We start from the raw sequence: 21169 nt of genomic DNA, 5'->3' as shown, positions 1-21169 counted from the left end.
AATGGCACTTCAACGTGAAAGCTCTGTGCAGGAAATTCACTGTACTTCAAAATAAAGTGTGTTTTTTCACAAACTTAACATGTTTCCACGTCACTTGCGATTGAGAAGTCGCTACCATGTTGGTGTCCTCGGGCTCTCTGTCAGATCCAGCCCTTGCTCCTCCATAGCTCCACCCTTTAATCCAAATATGGTCACACGTGGCTCCAAAACAATCCCAGGATGGCAATGGCCAAAAATGCCAAATTTGAGACTTCAAAACAGGAGATCACAAACCAATGTGTGACGTCAAGGTGGCTACATTGGCATCTTTTACACAGTCTATGACATAGTTGCTCGAATTGCGGCCCTCAAACATTTTGTGGGGCCCTTGTACATGGCATGAAGTGCATGCATTGTATTTTAATCATCCATGGTCCATTTTAATTCTGTCACTTTCAGTAGCCTACATTTAATACACTACTGGGTCAAACTTCGCCCCCCTAACAAGCATCTGTCAGTTTGGAATGACGACTTGTACAAAGCTGCTGGTTGCAGTGTAATTAGTGGCACCTTGGGGGTTGTGGAAATTAGTTTCTGTCATCAGTGTGAGTTCTCTTAGCTAAAATTTGCAATTTTGGTGGACAACTTGGTAGTTCAATCTGGAAGTGAGATGTGTGCATGTATCCTGTGTGCCCTTGACCGTATGCTGGCTCCTTAAATTGGTTCTGAGTCATCATAACTGTGAGAACCCCTGGTCTGTGGTCGTAGAACATGATCAGCACCAGTGTGAACCTTTAAAGGCTTTTGTGTGGAGTAGAAATGTTTTTATCATTTAGATTTTTGACTCAAGTGTGAGAAGACAACATCATTTCCTGTTCTCAAAGCAGCTGCACAGGAGCTGCTTAGATTCACCAGCTTTCTTGTGGTTAAATCATCAACTGCCACAGAAAACAACTCCAAATGCATTTACCTCACATTAAAAGCCACGCTCACTTCCCTTTACTTTACAGCAAAGAGCAACAACAACAAGTACTATGCTGTTATGTATTTTCTTTTTTGCCCAAATCAGTTTTTTAGGCATTTAGCACAGATTTAAACAGGCAGGAAAACATCTGATTCAGGTTCAGTTGAGAAAAAAAGAGTAAGGCCCTTTGTATTCGTTCGTGCATTCTTCTATTTATATTATCAGTAATCTTTATAAAAACCGGAGCTTTATCTAACCTGTTGCATCATCACAAGCATCATCACCCCTGTAAAACGCAGGTGTAGCATGACTCTGCAGGTGACGAACAAACAGTGCCATGATCCACTTCAGTGAGCTCTTTGGTTTCACAACAGCTCCCTGATAAAGTTTCTCCTCCGCCCTTCCATCTGTTGGCAGAAACACCATTCACAGCCTGTTGTGATTAATAACCACTCCAGCAGAATGACCAGCACCAGAGGCCCATAATGATTTAGTTAGGCGTCCCTCTTTGCAAGTCTTTCTCATGCTAATCAGTGTATATAGTGCTGGTGGTCTGTATTTGTCACACTGTGGTGCCCACACTGACTGTGCTTATATGTGACAACTGTTTCTCTTTCCAAATAAAACTAATGTGAATGATGATTCCCGTGGCAGTGTTCCCGGGACTGTTAAGGAAAATGATCGTTAAAAGTTTCATATGTGAGGTTGGAAGTTTCCTACTAATCCCTGCTGTAAAGATATCATCAAACACGTAAAGGATCGACGATTGATTGTTTTTCTCTCTCCTCTTTCCACAGCCATCAAGGTGAACTGTCAGGGATCATGTGGGATCTCCAGCAGAATGAACGATGCGTCATGGGCTCTGGAGGAGCAGTACTTCAACAGCACGTTGTCTGTTGCTGACAAAGGTGATGACAGTAAAAGCTTGATGATGTTTTTTTTTTTTTTTTTAGCATTTCTGCTTTACCGGCTTTGGATTTTCATTCTAGCAGAGTTGTCTTGCTTTGGTCTGAATCAGGGACCAGTTTTGTTGCAAAGTTGCATAATTGCCTAGAGTTGGTTCGTGTCCTCACGGCAGCATTTACAAGCTTAGAAGATAAAATGCCTTGTGCGAGAAAGCTGCTCTTGATTGGTCAGAATTTCCATGTGGGAAAAATCCAGGAAGTAAAGCAAATGTTGAAGAAGAGTACACTTGCAAGATAAATGTGACACTTTCTAATGTCACAATGGAGGGACAACTACGCAGGTTGATTTTAGCGCTGCTCATCGTGGACTATATTGCTGTCATTGTTCATTTTAGTCAAAGCATACAGTTTGAAAACGAGGCGCGGCTCCAACTAGAAAACAATGTTTTGATGCATTGGATGTGCTGAATGTGCATATTAAGGCAGTACAGGAGGAGGTGCACATTAATAATCCTCCAGGACTGTAACATGCTCATGTTTAACCCAAACAATGTGTCATGTGACTGCAGTTGGTTCACATCTAGGTCGGAACACCTTCTCACCACAAACGAACTGCACCACACTGAGGGGGCAAACAAACTTGAGTGCGATTGAACAGAACCAAACAGGGCAGATGCGAAAGCACCCTACAATTCTAAGTCATACCAGTATTCTCAGGTTCTGTCCGTTCGGTGCATAGACAAAAAACTATTCATTGGCAGACACTTTTCTAACTTTCCAGGCAACTGTTGATGTTCATTCATATTTGTGCACACTAAAGACTTAGTAGATAATCCATTTGATTTGTACTACAGTGTACAGTTGAGTAGAAATCAATGCCTGCCTGCTTCTCCAAACTGGGGGCATGCCGACTAACATCTACTGTATGTAACGCACCGACTGTGGATAAGTACCTTAAACAACCCCACCTTAAAAGATCCGAACTATCCCTGTAAGGAAAAATGTCTGAACATGAAAAAACACTGGTATGGTCCTTTAACAGCACAGCCCCTCACCCTTATGTGCGTGTGCAGATTCTCAGCTGACATCTTCTGTATGAAACAAACTCTCTCTCCTCTGAAAGCACTGAAATGTCAGAAGCTTCACATGCCTGTCGACAACACTATGACGTGACTGAAACTCCCTGTCTTTCACCTCATTTGGTTTGTGGGAAATCTGCCGCAACAGGCTTAATCTCACAATGGCAGCAGCAGGTTTTTATGGCCGTGTAGTGAGGAGTTAAAGCCTCAATCAGTCAGAGTAGCAGTCCCCTGCAGTGATGTTCCAGCCGGCCTCTCTGCATGCTGCCTCTCTGAGGTGAGACGTGGTTATCAGTGTCCAGCAGAGTCTGATGAGAAGGTTGGACACGCTCCACAGAGGACAGGTTTAATTTTTTCTTTACCATCCTGCCCTGCTGCACTGATGCCTGGCTTAGCTGCGGAAATGAGAGCTCACAAGACCTTTTGTTGAGAGCGTGATCTTCCATCTTTTGTATTTGTTGCCGATACCACCCACAACCAGAAGGTGAAATGTGCCGTGCATGCATGCATGTAATGTGTTGTAAATGCAAATCTCACTATGGGACTTAATGGCAGCAATTCAAGCATGTAATCCATGCTGGTTGAGATACCAAGAAGCAGTTCAATGTTTAACTCTCAGGACTGTGTGCTTCAACATGGGGCATACACCAGGCTATTTAAACATACCACCTGCTGGAAAGTGCATTTACTCAAGTACTGTGCTTGAGTAGAATATTGAAGTGCTTGTTTCCATATTAAATGTAACTGCATGAATTGTATGTGAGTGTACAAAACATGGTTGTACACTGAGGCATCACCCAAGTGTGCACTACAAATACACATAACCCTCACAAACATTACACCATATGCTGGAAAAACAGATTTCTTTTTTAATAATTGCTGTTCTTAGGGTTTTTAAATGTAATCCTACTACAATTACCGTTTAAAAGAAACATATCTCAACTGGTATGTTGAATCATGAAGTAAAACTCCTTTTCAAAACTAAAAAAATGGGGAAAATTCTTGATGAATTGAACTCATACAGCGTTGAGCTGCGTAACTATATCAAAACATCCGTTTTCAAACTCTCACACAAACCGTACAGTATAATCCAAGTCTCATTTATCCAGTCGTTTGCTCAGGACTCCGCAAACAGACAGCCCTTTCCGTCAGGGAACTTAACGGAGAGTGACACTTAATCTGTCTATCTACCTGTGTGATCTGAATGTGTCATTATTAGAACAACTGAAATTATTGTACCGTTAGACGGGATTTTGCCCCCGGTGGAAGTGAGTGAAATAAGGACTGTTGGATCTGTTAGATGAAAGTCAAACGGAGAAGTAAGAAATTTGGTTTATAAGCAGGCTCAGATTACTCAGACTGAACCAAGGAACAGGAACAAACATGAACACACCCGTCTCACACAGAAACATTCAAACCTGTTGGTATGAGCTTTGGACTGAGTGGTGCATGGTGCAGGTATTGTTTAACTATTGAGAAAAAAACATTATCTTCAGGGTGCCAAATGCTTTGTATAAATATAGTTAACAGTTAAGTCAAGGCAAATATAATATAAATATGAGTATAAATATGTATAGGATGCTTTTAGCGAATTTGAGTAATACTTAACGCAACAGCTGGGCATCGAGCCTCGGCCTTGGCACAGATCTAGATGTGTTATTAGCACTATAGACTACAGTACAGAAAGCTGGCATAGTGTCATAAAGTCTTATAGCTGCTTGCCTTTACGCCCCATAAACATAAGAATCGGGGTTCCTTTCACAAAATAAGAATTAGTAGAAGTTTAAGAATTTAAAGTATTATTTTGGTAAAGGTATGAAAACTCAGGTACTGGTTATTGTATTTCTCAAAAATTTAAAGTGACACAAACTGTTAAAACCAAAAAAAAAATCCCACCAGTCTATAAGACGTGGTGTGCAAAAACGTCACGGAATAAATATGGGAAATAAAATATAAAATTAAATTGGAAATACCACCATATGTAGCACATTTGCAGTATCTGTGGAGCAAGAAAAAAACTCACTCACTGTCTCAGTACACACAGAGTATACTGTAAAACACCAGGCACAGCTAAACTCCAAACAGAGGAGGACATAAATAATTCATTACACACCCTCCCTCTACGCTCCCCTTTATCTCTGCCTTTTTTTCCGTATCCCATTCTCTTCCGAAAATGGGCTGCTCTGCCCCCAAGGGCTGAGCAGCACAGAGAGAGCGAGACAGGAAGGGTGACAGAGGACCACCACACACACACACACACACACACACACACACACACACACACACACACACAGACACTCTCACACAAAGCGAGCGACGCTCACTTTTGGCTGACTGATAATGTGGTATGCCACAGATGCTTGGCGGTTGGAGGAATGAAGACCAGTGATGTCAGCGTCCGTTCTTCATCCTGTCACTGTTTTCAGTTAATGACCTTCAGGAAGCAAGGATCATTGTTTCATAGCCCTGGCCTAACCCAATCAATATGACCATTTTCCTGATCGAACCCGACCCGTGTCCGAGACAGTTATAACCAAGCCCGGCCCGAACCCGACAGACTTTCTGATTTTTAAGTCCGAACTCGACCCGAGCCCGACGCAGTTTGTTACCTGACATAGTTGTTGTTATGGACAGCGTGTAAATGACCATCAAAAGACTGCTGTTACGCACAGTCAAACACGCTGCTCGCACAGCAGCGCAGCACTGCACTGTACACACACTCACTTGGAGCAGAGCCTGTGTTGCGTTCAGGCGTTGTCACGTAAATAACAAATTCCAGCACTTGAATAGGCCATAGCACAACACAGCAGCATGTCAAGTGGGCCGAACCTGAGCAAAATTTTGGATTTGTTATCTAGCAGCAGGGCTTCAGATGGCGACAAAATGGTGGCATTTTGGAACCATTTTTGGAGTCAGAGCTAGTATTTTTCTCCTTTTTTTATGTTGTAAAACAAATGAGCGAGTGCGCCAGTGCAGGCTAATGTGTGTGAGAAGGTGGAGAGTCTGAGAGTGAGTGATTAGTAAACTGCGAGGATCACGTCATCAACACTCATCAGTAGGCTCGTTAGAGACGAACTGCACCTCGCCTGGAGAGTGGACGAGAGCAGGCGGCTGCAGCAGGAGGCGGTGACAAGTCGGAGGCTGAATCCAAATGTCCGCCCTCTGGACCTGCAGACTCTGTGCGACCTCAAAATACGATTGGGAGCAATGGCGCCCAAGTTAGTAGGCTACATTGACAAAGTTCCCAGGCTTCTCTCTACCTCGTGAGCTGACAGTGACCAATCAAACGTGAGCCGTGAGCTTGACCTGTAATGCTGATTTTAGATTGGTGATTAGTCTCAAATCACTGCGCGACCGCGGCACTTCTGTCTCTCAGAACTAGAACTAGAAGCTGAAGCCAACCCATGCCGGAGAGAAGAGAAAATGAAGAGAACGCTGAAAGATTTTTTCAGAAAAAACACCACTGAACTAGCCTGGCGTTGTCAGACCCAATTCGCAAAACACGATTGAGTCTGGACACGGAGTGTACATTCCTCTATTCCCGAGGGGTGGTATCAACGGCTGTCACTCAAAGTGCCCCTTCACGCAATTGGAAAGATGGAAAACCAATCAGAGGAAACGAAACGTGTGACGTAGGCTAGCACTACACCACTGTAAACAGACCAGCAAGCTGCAGCGGAGATGAGCTGTGATGATGTCCGGGAAAGAGTGTTGCCGTCTTTGCGGATTTCCTCCTCACTGTGGACTCCGAGCTGCATGGCTGTGATTCCCAGCTTGGTCGCTTCCCTGACCTGCTCCTCCATGAGAGCAACTAGTGGAGAAACAGCAATAGCCACTGGGTTTTCACTGAGTCCCATCGTTTTCCCGATCAACGGATCCAGTTGGTAAATTAAACTTTTACCAAACCCCGTAGGAAGGACGGCAAACACATCCTTTTTTTCAATAAAAGCTTTCAGTGCAGCCAAATGTACATTCCAGTTCGTTCAACACATTTATCATAGCAGTTTAAAAATCAGTAGCCATGTTGGTTGTTTACGAAATGCATTCACTCCGCTCCTTGTCCCTCCTATTCTGATGACGTGCCCGCCTTAGTAAGCTTTCTCTTTCATTCACAGTGGTGTTCAGTGGTTCAGTGGTGTTTTTTCTAAAAATGCCTTCAACTGACAAAGTTGTTAATGATAAGTGTACTATACACTTATTGTATACTATACAATGTAATGTATACAGAATAATGACGACTTTTTGTTGCAATAAAAAAAAAAAAAATCAATTACACTGTTGGTGCTTCTTAAATTACGGTGGGTACTCCCAAAATTTTAGTGCTACCATGTAAAAAAGTTAATTTTAAGCCCTGCAAAATAGTAGAATGAATGCTGTAAAACTTTTAATTATTATTATCATTATTATTATTATTATTATTATTATTATTATTATTATTATCCAGTGTTGACACAGATCAAGACACAGATTAAAGTGCAGCCACACAATTTGGTAAAAAAAAAGACATTTTAAAGGCTACAGTAGAATGTAGGGCTGCACGATATTGGAAAAAAAACTGACATAGCAATATATTTTTTTTGCAATATATATTGCAATATTAAAAAAATACAAGAATGTTATAGTTGTAGTAGAATGTAGAATGTTAATGTTGTAGTTAATGCATGGCGCCATCATTTCCAACTCAACACTTCCTGAACTTGTTTCAAATTAAAAGCCCCTTATAACCTCGGCTGAGAGAATCATTCCATTTTCTAAATAGGCTTTTATTGTGAAACATTTGTAGGAACTTGTGAAGAAATCAGTGACTTTTATGTTTAGGTACGGTACTTCAAATGTAGCATCTGCTGTCTGCTTACACTTTTTAGGTGACTACAACAACATGTCGGCTGGCACATGAACAGACACAGTGACACAAATAATAGTACAAGTAATAAAAATAGGACAAGAATAACCCGATGACATCACACACTTCATGAAAGACAACCGGGGATAATTGGTGTGGACCATTGTGTAGTGTGTCATGTCTGTCGGCCAAGTCACAGCACAATTTTATGACTCCACAATAGTGTAATGTGACATAGTGACTTTCAGAACGGGCAGAAAAGTCGTGTAGTGTGTACCAGGTGTAAATCCTCCTTTACCGTTTCTCTCTCCTGCATGTCGCTCATTTTCAGTGTGTGACTGAGAGAGAGGCGAGCGGAGCGGAGTGGAGCAACGAGCGGAGCTTCAGAGCTGCTTTTCTGAAACAAAACAAAAGTTTACATGTTTTAAAAAAAAGAGAAAACATTGCATGTCCTGCGACAGTGCTTTTTAAACAACGCTCCATTTCCATTTCGTTTGCCTGTAGCTTGCTTTTGCGTAATGACGTGAGGCATTACGTGATATCGGATTGGTCATAGACTGTACTCGCCGATGCCCGATGAAGCATTTTAGGCAGTATCAGAGGTATTTCCGATACTGGTGTTGTTATCGGTACAACTCTACTTTTTACAAAGGCATGACACAAATAAAAACGAATGAATGATCTAACCCACTCGTCTTTTAATCATTTCCTTCATCCTGTTCTTCTTCCTGTACCTGTGTTAGTTTGGCTCTCTACAGATGAGTATATAAAGTAGCTGCACCTGCACAGCGCTGCTTTACAGCATGACTGCTTCCTCTAGCAGTAAACATGATGCAAATGAACACACACGCAGTCTGAGTGCTTCCCCTCAGGAAACTGAGACTAACGGAAAAACTTGTGCCCGTCCCTAACGAGGTGAGACGTGTTGCTGTCTGCAAGAATTGGACTGGGCTGTCAACTCATCTAGAGAATTAATGTCCCGACTCTCTCAAGGTACTCTTAGTGCAACGGGGGTGAAGAGGCCCCATGGTTCCTTGTGCTCTTATCAATTTAAGTGAGGTTGTGAAGTAAACAAGCGTGGAAAAATGTCTTATTGAAAATGTATTCAAAGTCTAATTCAGAGAAAATGCACGTAACAGAGTTTATTTTATTGCAAAGCACCACGTCATACTTGAGAGAACTTCCTGTTGAGATCGTCACAATGCCGCATGTGCTTCTGAAAACATAGCTTCAGTTTGTGTTGTCTGATAACATCAGTAATACCAAGTTTGCAGACTGAATTTGTTGTACTTCAGCAAGTTTTCCTTTTCCACTGCACTGTTTATATTGCTGTTGCTGTCACTAGAGACATTTTGGTTATGCCAACATCTTCAAAGAATAAAACTAGTGATGGTCTATAGTTTTGTTTTTGTTAGCATACTTTATAAAAGTAAAAACTAAATTAAACTGGTCCTAAGCCTGTTATGTCTTACTCCTCTGTGCCATAGAGCTTAATGTTGTCCAAAAACCATATCACTGTTGCATTGGTTACATGTTCGTTCATTACAGTGAACACACACACTGTGGTTTATATCAAGAAATCACACATACACTGTTCTGCTGCTGTAAATACTGAGTAGATCACCGAACGCATATTATTCTGCAGCTGAAAATAGCCCCCAACAGATTCACTATTTACTCCTGTTTAAGTAAGTTTCCCTCAAAAGCACAAGGCCCAGCTGTTTAAAGGAAACAACACTGTTTTGTAAATAAACAAAACCAAATATCTGTGACCAGCTTCTTAAAGGTGTTATTGGTGTTATTGGACCAGACATCTCTGGGGACTCCCTGAGAGGAACTGCGCACTGGGGAGCTTCTCCAAGAGCTACATACCCTCATGGGCTTTATCTGTTTGCATTTGTACTGCCAGTAGGAAGCAGACATTGCGCTAGACTTTTTCGTCAATGAAGATGAATGACTTTTTCTCTGCAGTGTGAAAACGTCAGCCACTTAAACCTCTGACTGTGCACTCTGCCGCCAAGTGGGCAGGGGTGGTAATTGCAACTGGTCAAAATGACCGACAGCCTTCAGATTTTCCGGTCATTGTTGTAAAAAAAAAAACGGTCAGTGACCGAAAATATCCGGTTAACTCGACCCCTGGTAGGAAGTGACATACTGTTAGCCAGCCAGCAGTTGGTAAAGCAGTGTCTCTTTTGCTATGTTGAGGCAAACTTGCACTGTATCCCCTGTCGCATAGATGCTCAGTAAAGTCTGGACCTTACCATCGATCTGTTGGTTGATATCTTCCATTTTTTTTGCGGTTGCTTGTGCTTCATTGGCTGTTTTTGACCAATCGTCATACAGTCAAGGTTTCTCTTGTGCTGGGAGGATACTGTACCTACTCTGAAACTGGAGCTAAAGAAGTCCCTGAAAACAGCGTTGTAAGTAGGGCTTCACAGTTAATCAAAATACTAGCAGAATTGCAATATGGCCAAGTGCAAAATCCAAATCTCAGGAACCGCAATTTCTCGATAAAAGTAAAATGTGTGGCAACATACCACTATAGATGTAGTAACATGATGCTACAGAGATACCGAGGCCCACATACTGTTTTTCACATATAAGAAAACAGGCTTGTTTGGTACAAACCTGAGCAATAATCACATCATCATTTTTCTATAGATGTTTTTGTAGTTAAAATGCAAAAGTTACCATTTCCACAAAAATTGTGACTCGTATTACATTTGCAATATGTCACAATAATCACAGCAAGTTTTTTTTTTTTGCATATTTTGCAGCCCTTGTGCTAAGAGCTGCGAGCTTTCCTAGTTCTTGTGGTGCAGACACAAGAAAAAAGGGCATTTGTAGAACTATGGGTAAGTTCTTCTGAACTGAAAACCCCTACGCACTCGACAGACTTCCGGGGTCTGCAAGTGTGGTGAAGTGCGGACGTTTGGGCTGAATCCAAATAATGAATCCAAACTCCTATATCAGTTTGTTCTCAGTCTTCAATCGTTTTAATTATGATAGATTAATTTATTAAAATGCCTCATAGGCAATCTGTAATTTATGTTCATGGTTCAGCCTCCATTTGACATGAATTCTCATGTAAATCAGCATCATATCAGTTTGACCTGTCGCCTCAACTACAGAAGCTAAATAAATTGTGCGTGTCCTATACAGTAGACTACATACAGTTTATGATACAGTTAAAATGGCCAAAAATGTGAATAGCAGCTGCAGGACGATTTAAGGTGTGCCCTTAAATTTTCTGCTTGTGCTCCTAAAATTTCTTAAAGCTTACTTGAACAACATATAACCTACCAAACAAAGTTAAATATTCAGAATCTTTTATTGCTTGCCATTGCTTTGAAATGATGATGTTATCAGTGACATCATTGTTTAATGTCACAAACTGTGATGCCGCTGATTTCAGTTTGTGACATTATTGACACTTCTAGTCGTACAGGAGGTGTACAGGAAATGCAAACGACACAACTGAAAGATGTAGTTGTTATTTTATTTTATTGATTTTGTCCAATTACTTAATTAATTACCAAATTGATTTTGAGTGTTGGGGAAACCGGAGCATCTCGGAGAAAACCCGACCTAACATAGTGCTCAGACGTTCATTCCCTGAATGTCTGAGCGCTATGGCATGAAATTCGTCTTGGGCAGTATAGTGCAAACAGCTGCAATATTCACATACATACATACATACATACATACAATCAGCACAGACAAGTTGCCAACATAGTGTGCTGAGTGTGTTACAGTTGCAGACTACTGTTGCAGGAGTAGTGCAACCATTGGCCTTGTTTGTAAGGTTACAAACAAGGGAACTACAGGTATTGTACTGGCCGATCTCAAAGTTCAAGTGAGTGCATATAAAAGAAATAAATACAGAGGTCAAATAAAAACACCAGTGAACCAGTTAAAATTATATTAAATCAGTTGTGGGACCATAGTGCAAATAAAAACAATACTAGATAAGAACAACAATAACCAGACCATGTAGGCATAAATAGCCCTGTGCACATACAGGGCTATTTATGCCTACATGGTCTGGTTATTGTTCTGGTACCACTTTTTAAAGCCCTATCCATTTAGAGGTGGAGAGAAATACTACTACACGTATAATGTATGTATGTGTCTATGGTCTTGTGTTGGCAAACTAACCCTGAGCAATGCCAAGGTTACAGTGGTCGGCCATAATGACAAAAATACAAAAATCTTTAACGGCATTATCAGCAGTTGTTATCTCTTCCCAGGTTGTTAATTTACCTTTCGCTGTGACACCACTAGGCCTACTAACAGAAGAAAATAAAATATTTTTTCTCAAGTCATTGCTGTTTGTCACTTTTTAGCTGTTGACATTAACCAGGGAAGTTGTTCTGCAGGATGTAGTAAGAGTTTTCCACTTTATATGATAACCTGTGTGCACCTTTGTATGAATCCAGAACAAAAAAGCCTGGGAAAAAAGTCAGACTAGACTGAATAATACAGAATAATGTCCTGGGATGTCCTTATATTGACAACTTAACTTTAACATAAAGACATCTTCTGGTAATGTCATCCTGGTTAATGTCAAGCTGTCATTGTAAGGACATCCCAAACTAATTTAATGTCAACTTCTCATGACAAAGACAACTTCTGGTAATGCCACTTTGATTAATGTCAAGTTTTCATAATCAAGACAACCCAAACAATGTCAGCTTGTCATTACAAAAACCAAATTACACTTAATGAAAGCAGTCATAAATGTTTATGACATGTACATAATTGGTTGGCAGTAGCTCAGTCCATAGGGACTTGAGTTGGGAACTGGAGGGTCACCTGTTCAAGTCCCCGCCCGGACCAAAATATGGAGTGTGGACTGGTAGTTCACCTCCTGGGCACTGCCGAGGTGCCCTTGAGCAAGGTACCAAACTCCCCAACTGCTCGGAGCACCTGTCATGGGCAGCCCCACTCTGACATCTCTCTACTTAGCGCATGTATAGGTCCAGTTTGTGCGTGTGTGTTCGGACCAGTGTGTAATTTACAGCAGAGTGAAAAAATTGAATTTCCCCTCTGGGATTAATAAAGTATATAAAATAATAATAATAATAGTTTAAAAAAAAATGTTCATGACAGGTTCATGACCGTGTCATGTCATAGTTATGACAGTGTCTTTAGTTAAAATGCAAAAAAGTCCATTCCCACAAAAAAATTGTGACTCATATTGCATTTGCAATGTCACAATAATCACAGTATGATTTTTTTTTTTTTTTTTTGCATATCTTGCAGCCCTTGTGCTAAGAGCTGCAAGCTTTCCTAGTTCTTGTGGTGCAGACACAAGAAAAAAGGGCATTTGTAGAACTATGGAAAAGTTGAAAGCACTGGGCTTGAGTGCATAGTTGGTTGTCGGTTTTGGTCTTATTAGATTTGTTGCCATTAAGAAAAATGTAGAATAGAACCAGACTTATATACTGCATATCCTTTAATCTATAAGGGCAGACTTTGCACAGTGATGCTGACCTGTAGAGCAGAAGAATGCACTCAGTCTTGGGTCGATCACTGCTGGCCCCACTGTGCTTGTAAATCATTGATTAACTTTGCTGAGAAATGCTCCAACTTTGCCAGCTACATGTGTTGTGCCGTCACACAGCCAACTGTTTATCGCTTCCTCTGACACTGGCCGGTTGGTTTCAGTTGCGAGTTTCGTTTACTACAAAAGCCATCTCAACTCAGCTGTCTTTGAATAACAAAGCCTGTTTGTCTCAGAAACTCCATCCCACTGGGAAGTAGGTGATCCCCACAGGCACGGTGCCTCACCTGGACAGCTAATGTTCACTGAGGGATATGTAAAGTTGAAATAAAAAGAACCATTCACAACCCTGACAGTTATCACTATGTGTGCACCTATACATGTAATTTGCATTTTTCTGTTTCCAGTCTGTGTTTAACTGATAAATCTTCCTCTGTTACAGGAACCCTGGTGGCAGGTGAACACAGTTTCCCCTTCCAGTTTCTCATTCCAGGTGAGTGTAGGATTAACCTTATGACCTGGATAACCACATGTCAGGGGCACACCTTTAGTTCTTGTAATAGTTTTCCAGGACCAGATGACGTCAGTGAAAGGAACATTCAGATTTGACTACATCTGATAACACGGGACTTTTTCTAGCATGTGTACTTACACAGTGCTTAACCCGAAGCCCTTTGTCTCCCAAACAAAGCCGACACACCTAGATCTGTGATATCGATGAAGTGTGAAGGATCATGACATCGTTAATGTTTAAGAGATCAGGGAGGAGCATGCCAATTGTGATACCTCAGCATGATAATTTTATTCCACAGGCCACATGTTCACAAACACGTTCAGTATATGTTCCTGAAGGCTGACAAATATTCCAACGCCACGATCATGCAGATAACACGGAGATCGTGCTTGGCACCTGTGAGGGCACACAGAGTGCAGTGTCTGTCTGGTATCTTACACTCTCTCAGGCGTGGGCTGAAGCACAGGGGGTGTTGGGTTATTTTTAGTCCCCTCTCCTGTTGTGCAGTCACTGTTTAATTGGTCTTCATGCCCCCATGCTTCACCCTCCCCTCCTCTTAGGCCCTCACACTCTGAGAGCATCAGCACAGGGCATGTTAACTATCATGTAGTGATAAGTGACTCATTGGAGAGTCAAGTGTCTCCTGCTGCCCCCTGCTGGTATGCCAAACAGACTGATTCGCTTCTTTGTATCTTAAAAACAGACTTGCAGAAAGTCTTGAGGGTAAATGAGCCAACCTGACTTTTGACACAGGATTTAAAGAGGTGATGGTGTTAATGAGATTTTCATCCTGTGTTAGAAATGTGCATGTTTTGATATGAAGCATTAGAATACATAAAAATACTAATACGACAAGACTGTTTTAAAGTTCAAAAATGAACAACTGTAAGGAAGGAATCCTCCAGCACCTGATCAGGATGCACACCACTCAACGCTGAGCAACTTAAGAGCAATTCCTACTCAAAGACAGAGAGATGGAGACCTTGAAGCTTGTTTAAATGTGTGTTTAAGTGTTTACACAAACAGTAATGGTTCAATGTTCTTTTTTAGGGAAGTAAAAAGTGAATAATTCATATAAACCCACCACTAACACGGAAAAAGCAGTTCTAGCACTTTCGTTACCTATGGCAAGTACAGCAGGTCGTCCAAATATCACAGCATTGGTGTTTCGGCTCCTAAGTCCATATCAGAGTGTCACTGAGCAAGATACTAGAGCGCTGGAAGTCCTGGGAGGGATTGTAAAGCATTTTGCACTGTTATTCGGATAAAAGTGCTACATGAATGCAGTCAGTTTATTTACATGACTGGTCATAATTTAAGAAACATGTTGGAGAATAGTCCTGTGTGCCTGCAACTTCATGTAAGCGGCTATGAGAAGCTATGGCATGCAGATTATAGTGTTTTCTATACGTTAATGAATGATAAAGGTGTTAAAGGGATACTTCACCCTCCCAAAATGACAACTCGCATATCAATTACTCACTCCATGTCAAGTTAAACTGTGAAAATTCTTGATGAATTGGTGTCTTAAGCAACTGCGTTTAACAACAGCAAAACTATATTAAACAGTGGATTGCCCCCTCCGGGTTGGGAGTGAGTTACCACCCCAAGTGAGGGAGTTCAAGTGTGTAGGTGTCTTGTTCACGAGTAAGGGTTGAATGGAGTGTGAGATGGATCTGCCGTTTGGCGCAGCATATGCAGTGATGCGGGTTACGTGCTGGACCGTCAGAGTGAAGAGAGAGCTGAGCCAAAAGGCAAGGCTTTTGATTTATTGGTCTGTCTATGTCTGAATCTTCACCTGTGGTCATGAGCTCTGGGTAATGACCAAAAGAATGAGGTTGCAGATACAAACGGCCCAAATGAGTTTCCTTCCGTGGGAAGGCTGGGCTCAGCCTTAGAGATAGGGTAAGGAGCTTGGAGTAGAGCTGCTGCTCCTTCGCGTCGAAAGGGGTCAGTTGAGGTTGTTCGGGCATCTGATCAGGATGCTTCCTGGGCGCCTCCCGTTGGAGGTGTTCCAGGCATGTCCCACTGGTAGGAGACCCCGAGTAGACCCAGAACACGCTGGAGGGATTACATAGCTCATCTGGCCTGGGAACACTTTGGGGTCCCCCAGGAGGAGCTGGAAAGCGTTGCTGGGGAGAGGGACGTCTGGGGTGCTTTGCTTGGCCTGCTGCCTCTGCGACCCGGCTTCGGATAGGTGGTTGTAAATGGATGGATGGAAAACTATATTAAAACATGATTTTACAATCTCTCACACAACTTGTGGAGTATAATCCAAGTCTCATTTATCCAGTTGTATGCTAGGGAACGTAACTAGATGTAAAACTCATCCTTGTTCTCTTCAAAGCCAGACTCCATTGCCAAAAAAAGCAATTTTACTTCACTGAACACGGGAGCTACTGGTCTACAGCTGCCGGTGTTTGTTTGTTTATTTGTCTTATTTTGTGACTTTTAAAGGGTTAGTTTTGATTCACCAAAGTCACACAATAACACAAGCTAACCGATGGAGGTAGCAGTAGACCAGCAGCTCCTGTGTTCAGGGAGGTAGAATTACTGATTTTGTCAATGGAGTGTGGGTTTGTGGTTTGGAAGGTGCTGAGCATAAGACTGGATAAATGAGACTTGGATTATACAGCACAAATTGTGTGAGACTTTTAGGTTTTGATGTAATTTTGCTGTCGTTAATCATGGACCTCTTTTACTTCACTTCAAGAATTTAATCTGTTTTTGGGTTCTTTGTTCACTGGAGGCTTGCAAGAATTGATATACAAACATCTTGACATCTTCCTGTCAAAACTGATGAGTCTGTTATTTAGAAGAGAAACTATAAAATAAGCATCATGAAAAGGGTTGCCAGGGAAAGGAAAAGATTCGTAGAAACGGTTGGATAATGATGGATATGTGGGGGGATTGTTGGTCACCCTGCTTATTCTCATAAGCTCACATGTAAGTAGTTGGGAGAAGGAGTCTTGGGTAATGTCTGTATTTTTTAACAAAGCTGTGCAGGGAAGGACTGAGAATTTCTTCTGACAAGCTCAGCTCAGTCGAGGCATAAGGTGTTGTTCTGGCCTGATCATTTCTCACTGAGGGTACAGAGAAATTCAAAGAGAGGAGGAAGGCGTAGGCTGAGATAAGCTCAGTACAAGGACACTTAGAGGGATGAAAAGGATTGGATGAAATGGCGGATGGCCTTGTTCCAAAGGGACATGAGATACAAGTTCAGGAAGAAAAGAGAGTAGAACAAAAGAGATATGCTTTAATAGAGTGCTATAAACTTTTATCCTTTGAAGACGAGCCCCTGCAGCACATCATGCAAGCATCCTTGTTTTCATACACATAAACTGAACAACCAGTGAGAAGCAGATGATAGAATTCCAGAGCATGAAGAGGCCTTAAAATCCCCAAATATCCTCTTATCTCGCTGTTGATTTCTGAAATTAAACTGTCAGCTGTGATATATTCCAAAACATCAACAAACACAGAGTTGGAAGAAGGTATTGGCTGCTACACTCAAATCAGAGAGCATGCTGTCAGACAAAGAATGTGTGAAATGTGTGCTGCTGTTTCTTGTGATAAGCCAGACTTATTGAAATCAAAAGTGTTAACTCCAAACAGGATTCCCTCTCACAGCCAATTTCTTTCCCTCTCTGGCAGATAAAACCTGCTCTGCTTGATCTGTGCACCTCTGAAGGCACGATCTAAATTTGGGTTTTTAATTTTAGTGGAACTACATTTGTGGAACTTGACATCTTGACCTTTTACCTGCAAATTCTTGACGCCCAAGACTGCCAGAGTGACCTTTTTTAAAAGTTTCTGAGTCTTTAAACTGGGCTAAATTTGGAAGACTGAAACATTTTTAGAAGTCCAGGTTAGGCTAAGTGTAACTGTTGTTTCAGCAGTATTTCAATGACTGTATCTCAACTTGTTATTAGGAACTGATACATACTGAAATACAGTCATTAAAATGCTGTTAAGATTATGTTTCTATGTAACTTAAACCTCCAAAAAAACAATCGCAGCACTACTGTCATTGCTGCTTTCGGACAGACGCAGTTGTCATTTTCACAGTCAGTGGCTAGTTTGTATAAGTAGCAAATGTACTCACACCCATCTGTCCGCCCATGGTCATGTTGGTCCCAAAATGAGGTGTGATCAAGCACATTGCTATTTTGAGGCAGCACATATGGACTGTGCAATTGACCAACAAAAACCTGGTCTAAAGTCAATAACAAAGTATTTTCTTGTTATTTAAAGGACACATATTTAGATAGGCGTTGCGGTGGTAAACATTGTCGCCCGGTTCCTGGAGTTTACATGTTCTCCCCGCGTCAGTGTGGTTTCTCCAGATACTCCAGCTTCCTCCCACAGTCCAAAGACATGCAGGTTAATTGGTGACTCTAAATTGCCCGTAGGTGAATGTGGTTGTCTGTCTATATGTATCAGCCCTGTGATAGTCTGATGACCTGTCCAGGGTGTACCCCGCCTCTCGCACAATGTCAGCTGGGATAGGCTCCAGCACCCTTGCGGCCCTCAAGAGGAAAGCGATTACGAAAATGGATGGATGGATGGATGGATGGATGGATGGATATTTTGAGAGTAAGCTGCATTACTCTCAACAGAAAACTAACCGTTTCTCTGATTTGCCGGATTTGCCGAATTTGCCATGCAAACAGCAGCGCACCAGGTGTAGGCACACCTGGCTTTTAAAGGGAACGGGAGATTAGACCCAGATTGGTTGAATTCATGTTACACCCAGAAACCAACGATTAATCCATCCATCCATCCATCCATCCATCCATCCATCCATCCATCCATTTTCATCTGCTTATCCAGGCCGGGTCACAGGGGCAGCAGGCCAAGCAAAGCACCCAAGACGAGACGAGAGACATATGAGATATGTAATCCCTCCAGTGTGCTCTGGGTCTGCCCTGCGGCCTCCTACCGGAACACCTCCAACGGGAGGCGCCCAGGAGGCATCCTGATCAGATGCCCGAACCACCTGAACTGACCCCTTTCAACGCAAAGGAGCAACGGCTCTACTCCAAGCTCCCACCTGATGTCTGAGCTCCTCACCCTATCTCTAAGGCTGAGCCCAGCCACTCCACAGAGGAAGCTCATTTGGGCCGCTACCAGTGGGACGTGCCCAAAACACCTCCAATAATTAATTAAGGGACTAAATGCAGCCCATTTGCCTCTTACACTTTACCTTACGCTCAGATTATGCGGTGTTTAACTGGATAAGTGGAGTTGGACACGCCCTAAATGCATGTGTGCCATGCCCGCCATGTCTTCAGCCATGCTAGCAGCTCTGTGAGGCTGTGTTCGGACACAATGGTGCTTTGAGCTAAATGCTAACATCAGCAGGAACTGTAAAATGTTCAACATGTTCACCATCTTTGTTAAGTAGGTTAACATGGTAGCATTTACTCATTAGCAGCTAATTAGTTTTGCCAGTTTTAAGTCCTAAAACAAAGTATTGGACAGATTAAAATCTGACCTGATGATGGCACCTACTGAGAGGTCAGGGTGTCACCAGTGTGCCTGAGCTCAGAGAAAGAAGTCAAGCTTCACGATCCTCGGCCACTTTCAGCAGCCACTAGCAGCTCAGTCTGGTGTGTCTCTAGGGAAAGTCAGTCTTGTTCTTCAGTCTGTCCTCTGTCAGTCCGTTGTCCACTGTTCTGCTCCCAACCTGTCTGCAGCAAAACAACAACAACCCAAATCTCTTGGTTAATTCTCATTGACAGCAGCAGCAGACTTGTCCCTGGAGCAGAAGCCTGCCTCTCTGACATTAATCTCAACGAGGATCAGTAAAAAGAAACACTTAAATGAATGAGGCTGACAGAGTGACTTAGCTTTTATTGACAACACATTAATCACCTTTGTGCACATCCTCTTTGGATATTTATATGCAGATTATTTGTACAGATCTCAGAGGTTTTATTTCTCTTCCCTCTGGCTCCGAACATCTCTCTCCTTTTGTCTGTCTGTCTGCCTTCCCCCCAAATAGTTATTTTTATCTCACTCTCCTTAAATTTCCTTCCCTCCAGCCTTTTCCCTCCCTGTTTCCTCCATTTCACTGTCCTTTCCTTGAGTCACAAGAACAATCAGTGTCCTTTTTTTTCCATTTGGGAAGAAAGCACAGGAATCAGTCTGATAGGCTCCTTACATCCTGTGACAGCTCTGATAGAGGTCTGCAAGGAGAAGGACACTAGTCCTACTAGTAACAATATAATAGAATAGAATAAGATTTAATAAAGCTTTTTCAGGCATTGTATTACCATTTCAATTTTTCAATTATTTTTTTCACTAATGAATATACAATGAAGTATCACCTTTGAATTTATTTTCTATATGTCATTTGTCAAAAAAAAATATGTGTGTCTAAACACGTGTCTATTTTGGTTGTGTTTAAGAACAGTTTAATTATATGCAGCATGTTTTAGTTAGTTGGGCTTTATGTAATTTTTATAATAATATATAAAGTATTTTATATTATTATTTATGGGATTATTAAAGTCTGTAATTTAACTTTATATTATTTTAATTTTATTGTATTTTATATTATTATTATTTAAAGGATTATTTAAGTCTGTCATTTCAACTTTTATATTATTTTGATTTTATTGTATTTTATATTATTGATAGGATTGTAAAAGTCTGTCATTTAAATTTTTATATTATTTTAATTTTATTGTATTTTATATTATTATTTATAGGATTATTAAAGTCTGTAATTTCAACTTTTATATTATTTTAATTTTATTGTATTTTATGTTATTATTTATAGGATTATTAAAGTCTCATTTTAACTTTTATATTTTAATTTTATTGTATTTTATATTATTATTTATAGGATTATTAAAGTCTCTAATTTAAACTTTTACATTATTTAAATTTTAATGTATTTTATGTTATTTATGGGATTAGTAAAGTCTCTAATTTAAACTTTTATATTGTTTTAATTTTTTTTTTAATTGGATCTTATTTGTATTTTTTGTAGCTTTTACATCATTTCTTTCACCTAATCTTTTTTTTTTTGTCTTTGCGTTTTTCCCTCGAGCTGCTGTAAAACTTAATTTCCCTGATGTGGGATTATTAAAGTCTGTTTTATCTCATCTGATCTTATATTCGCAGTCCCTATGTCAGCCCCGAAATATCTGTCCTCAGTGTCAAAGTAACGTCTGCATTGTCTTTTTTTCCCTCCAATCCTCTCTGTAGTCGCTGCCCCGACTTCCTTCGAAGGCCCCTTTGGGAAGATTATTTACCGTGTGAGGGCGGCCATTGACACGCCCCGTTTCGCTAAGGACTACAAAGCCCAGAAGCCCTTCTACCTACTCAACCTGCTCAACCTCAATGAGGTGCCTGACATTGAAGTAAGT

At 41.3% G+C, this 21169-nt stretch overlaps 1 protein-coding gene across 1 annotated transcript in view; it reads left to right on the top strand.

Annotated features, from left to right (window-relative positions):
- arrdc1b (arrestin domain containing 1b) overlaps positions 1-21169 on the top strand; it is a 67574-nt gene that overhangs the window by 36314 nt on the left and 10091 nt on the right. The window contains exons 2-4 of the mRNA XM_049604758.1: positions 1741-1851; positions 13719-13769; positions 21009-21163. Of these exons, the coding sequence (XP_049460715.1) occupies positions 1741-1851; positions 13719-13769; positions 21009-21163 (317 nt within the window). The remainder of the gene's footprint in view (positions 1-1740; positions 1852-13718; positions 13770-21008; positions 21164-21169) is intronic.

Source organism: Epinephelus fuscoguttatus, linkage group LG18 (genome assembly GCF_011397635.1).
Source record: "Epinephelus fuscoguttatus linkage group LG18, E.fuscoguttatus.final_Chr_v1".
NCBI classification, from domain to species: domain Eukaryota; kingdom Metazoa; phylum Chordata; class Actinopteri; order Perciformes; family Serranidae; genus Epinephelus; species Epinephelus fuscoguttatus.
Note: the sequence above shows the minus strand (reverse complement) of the source record. Positions and strands in the feature narration are given on the sequence as shown.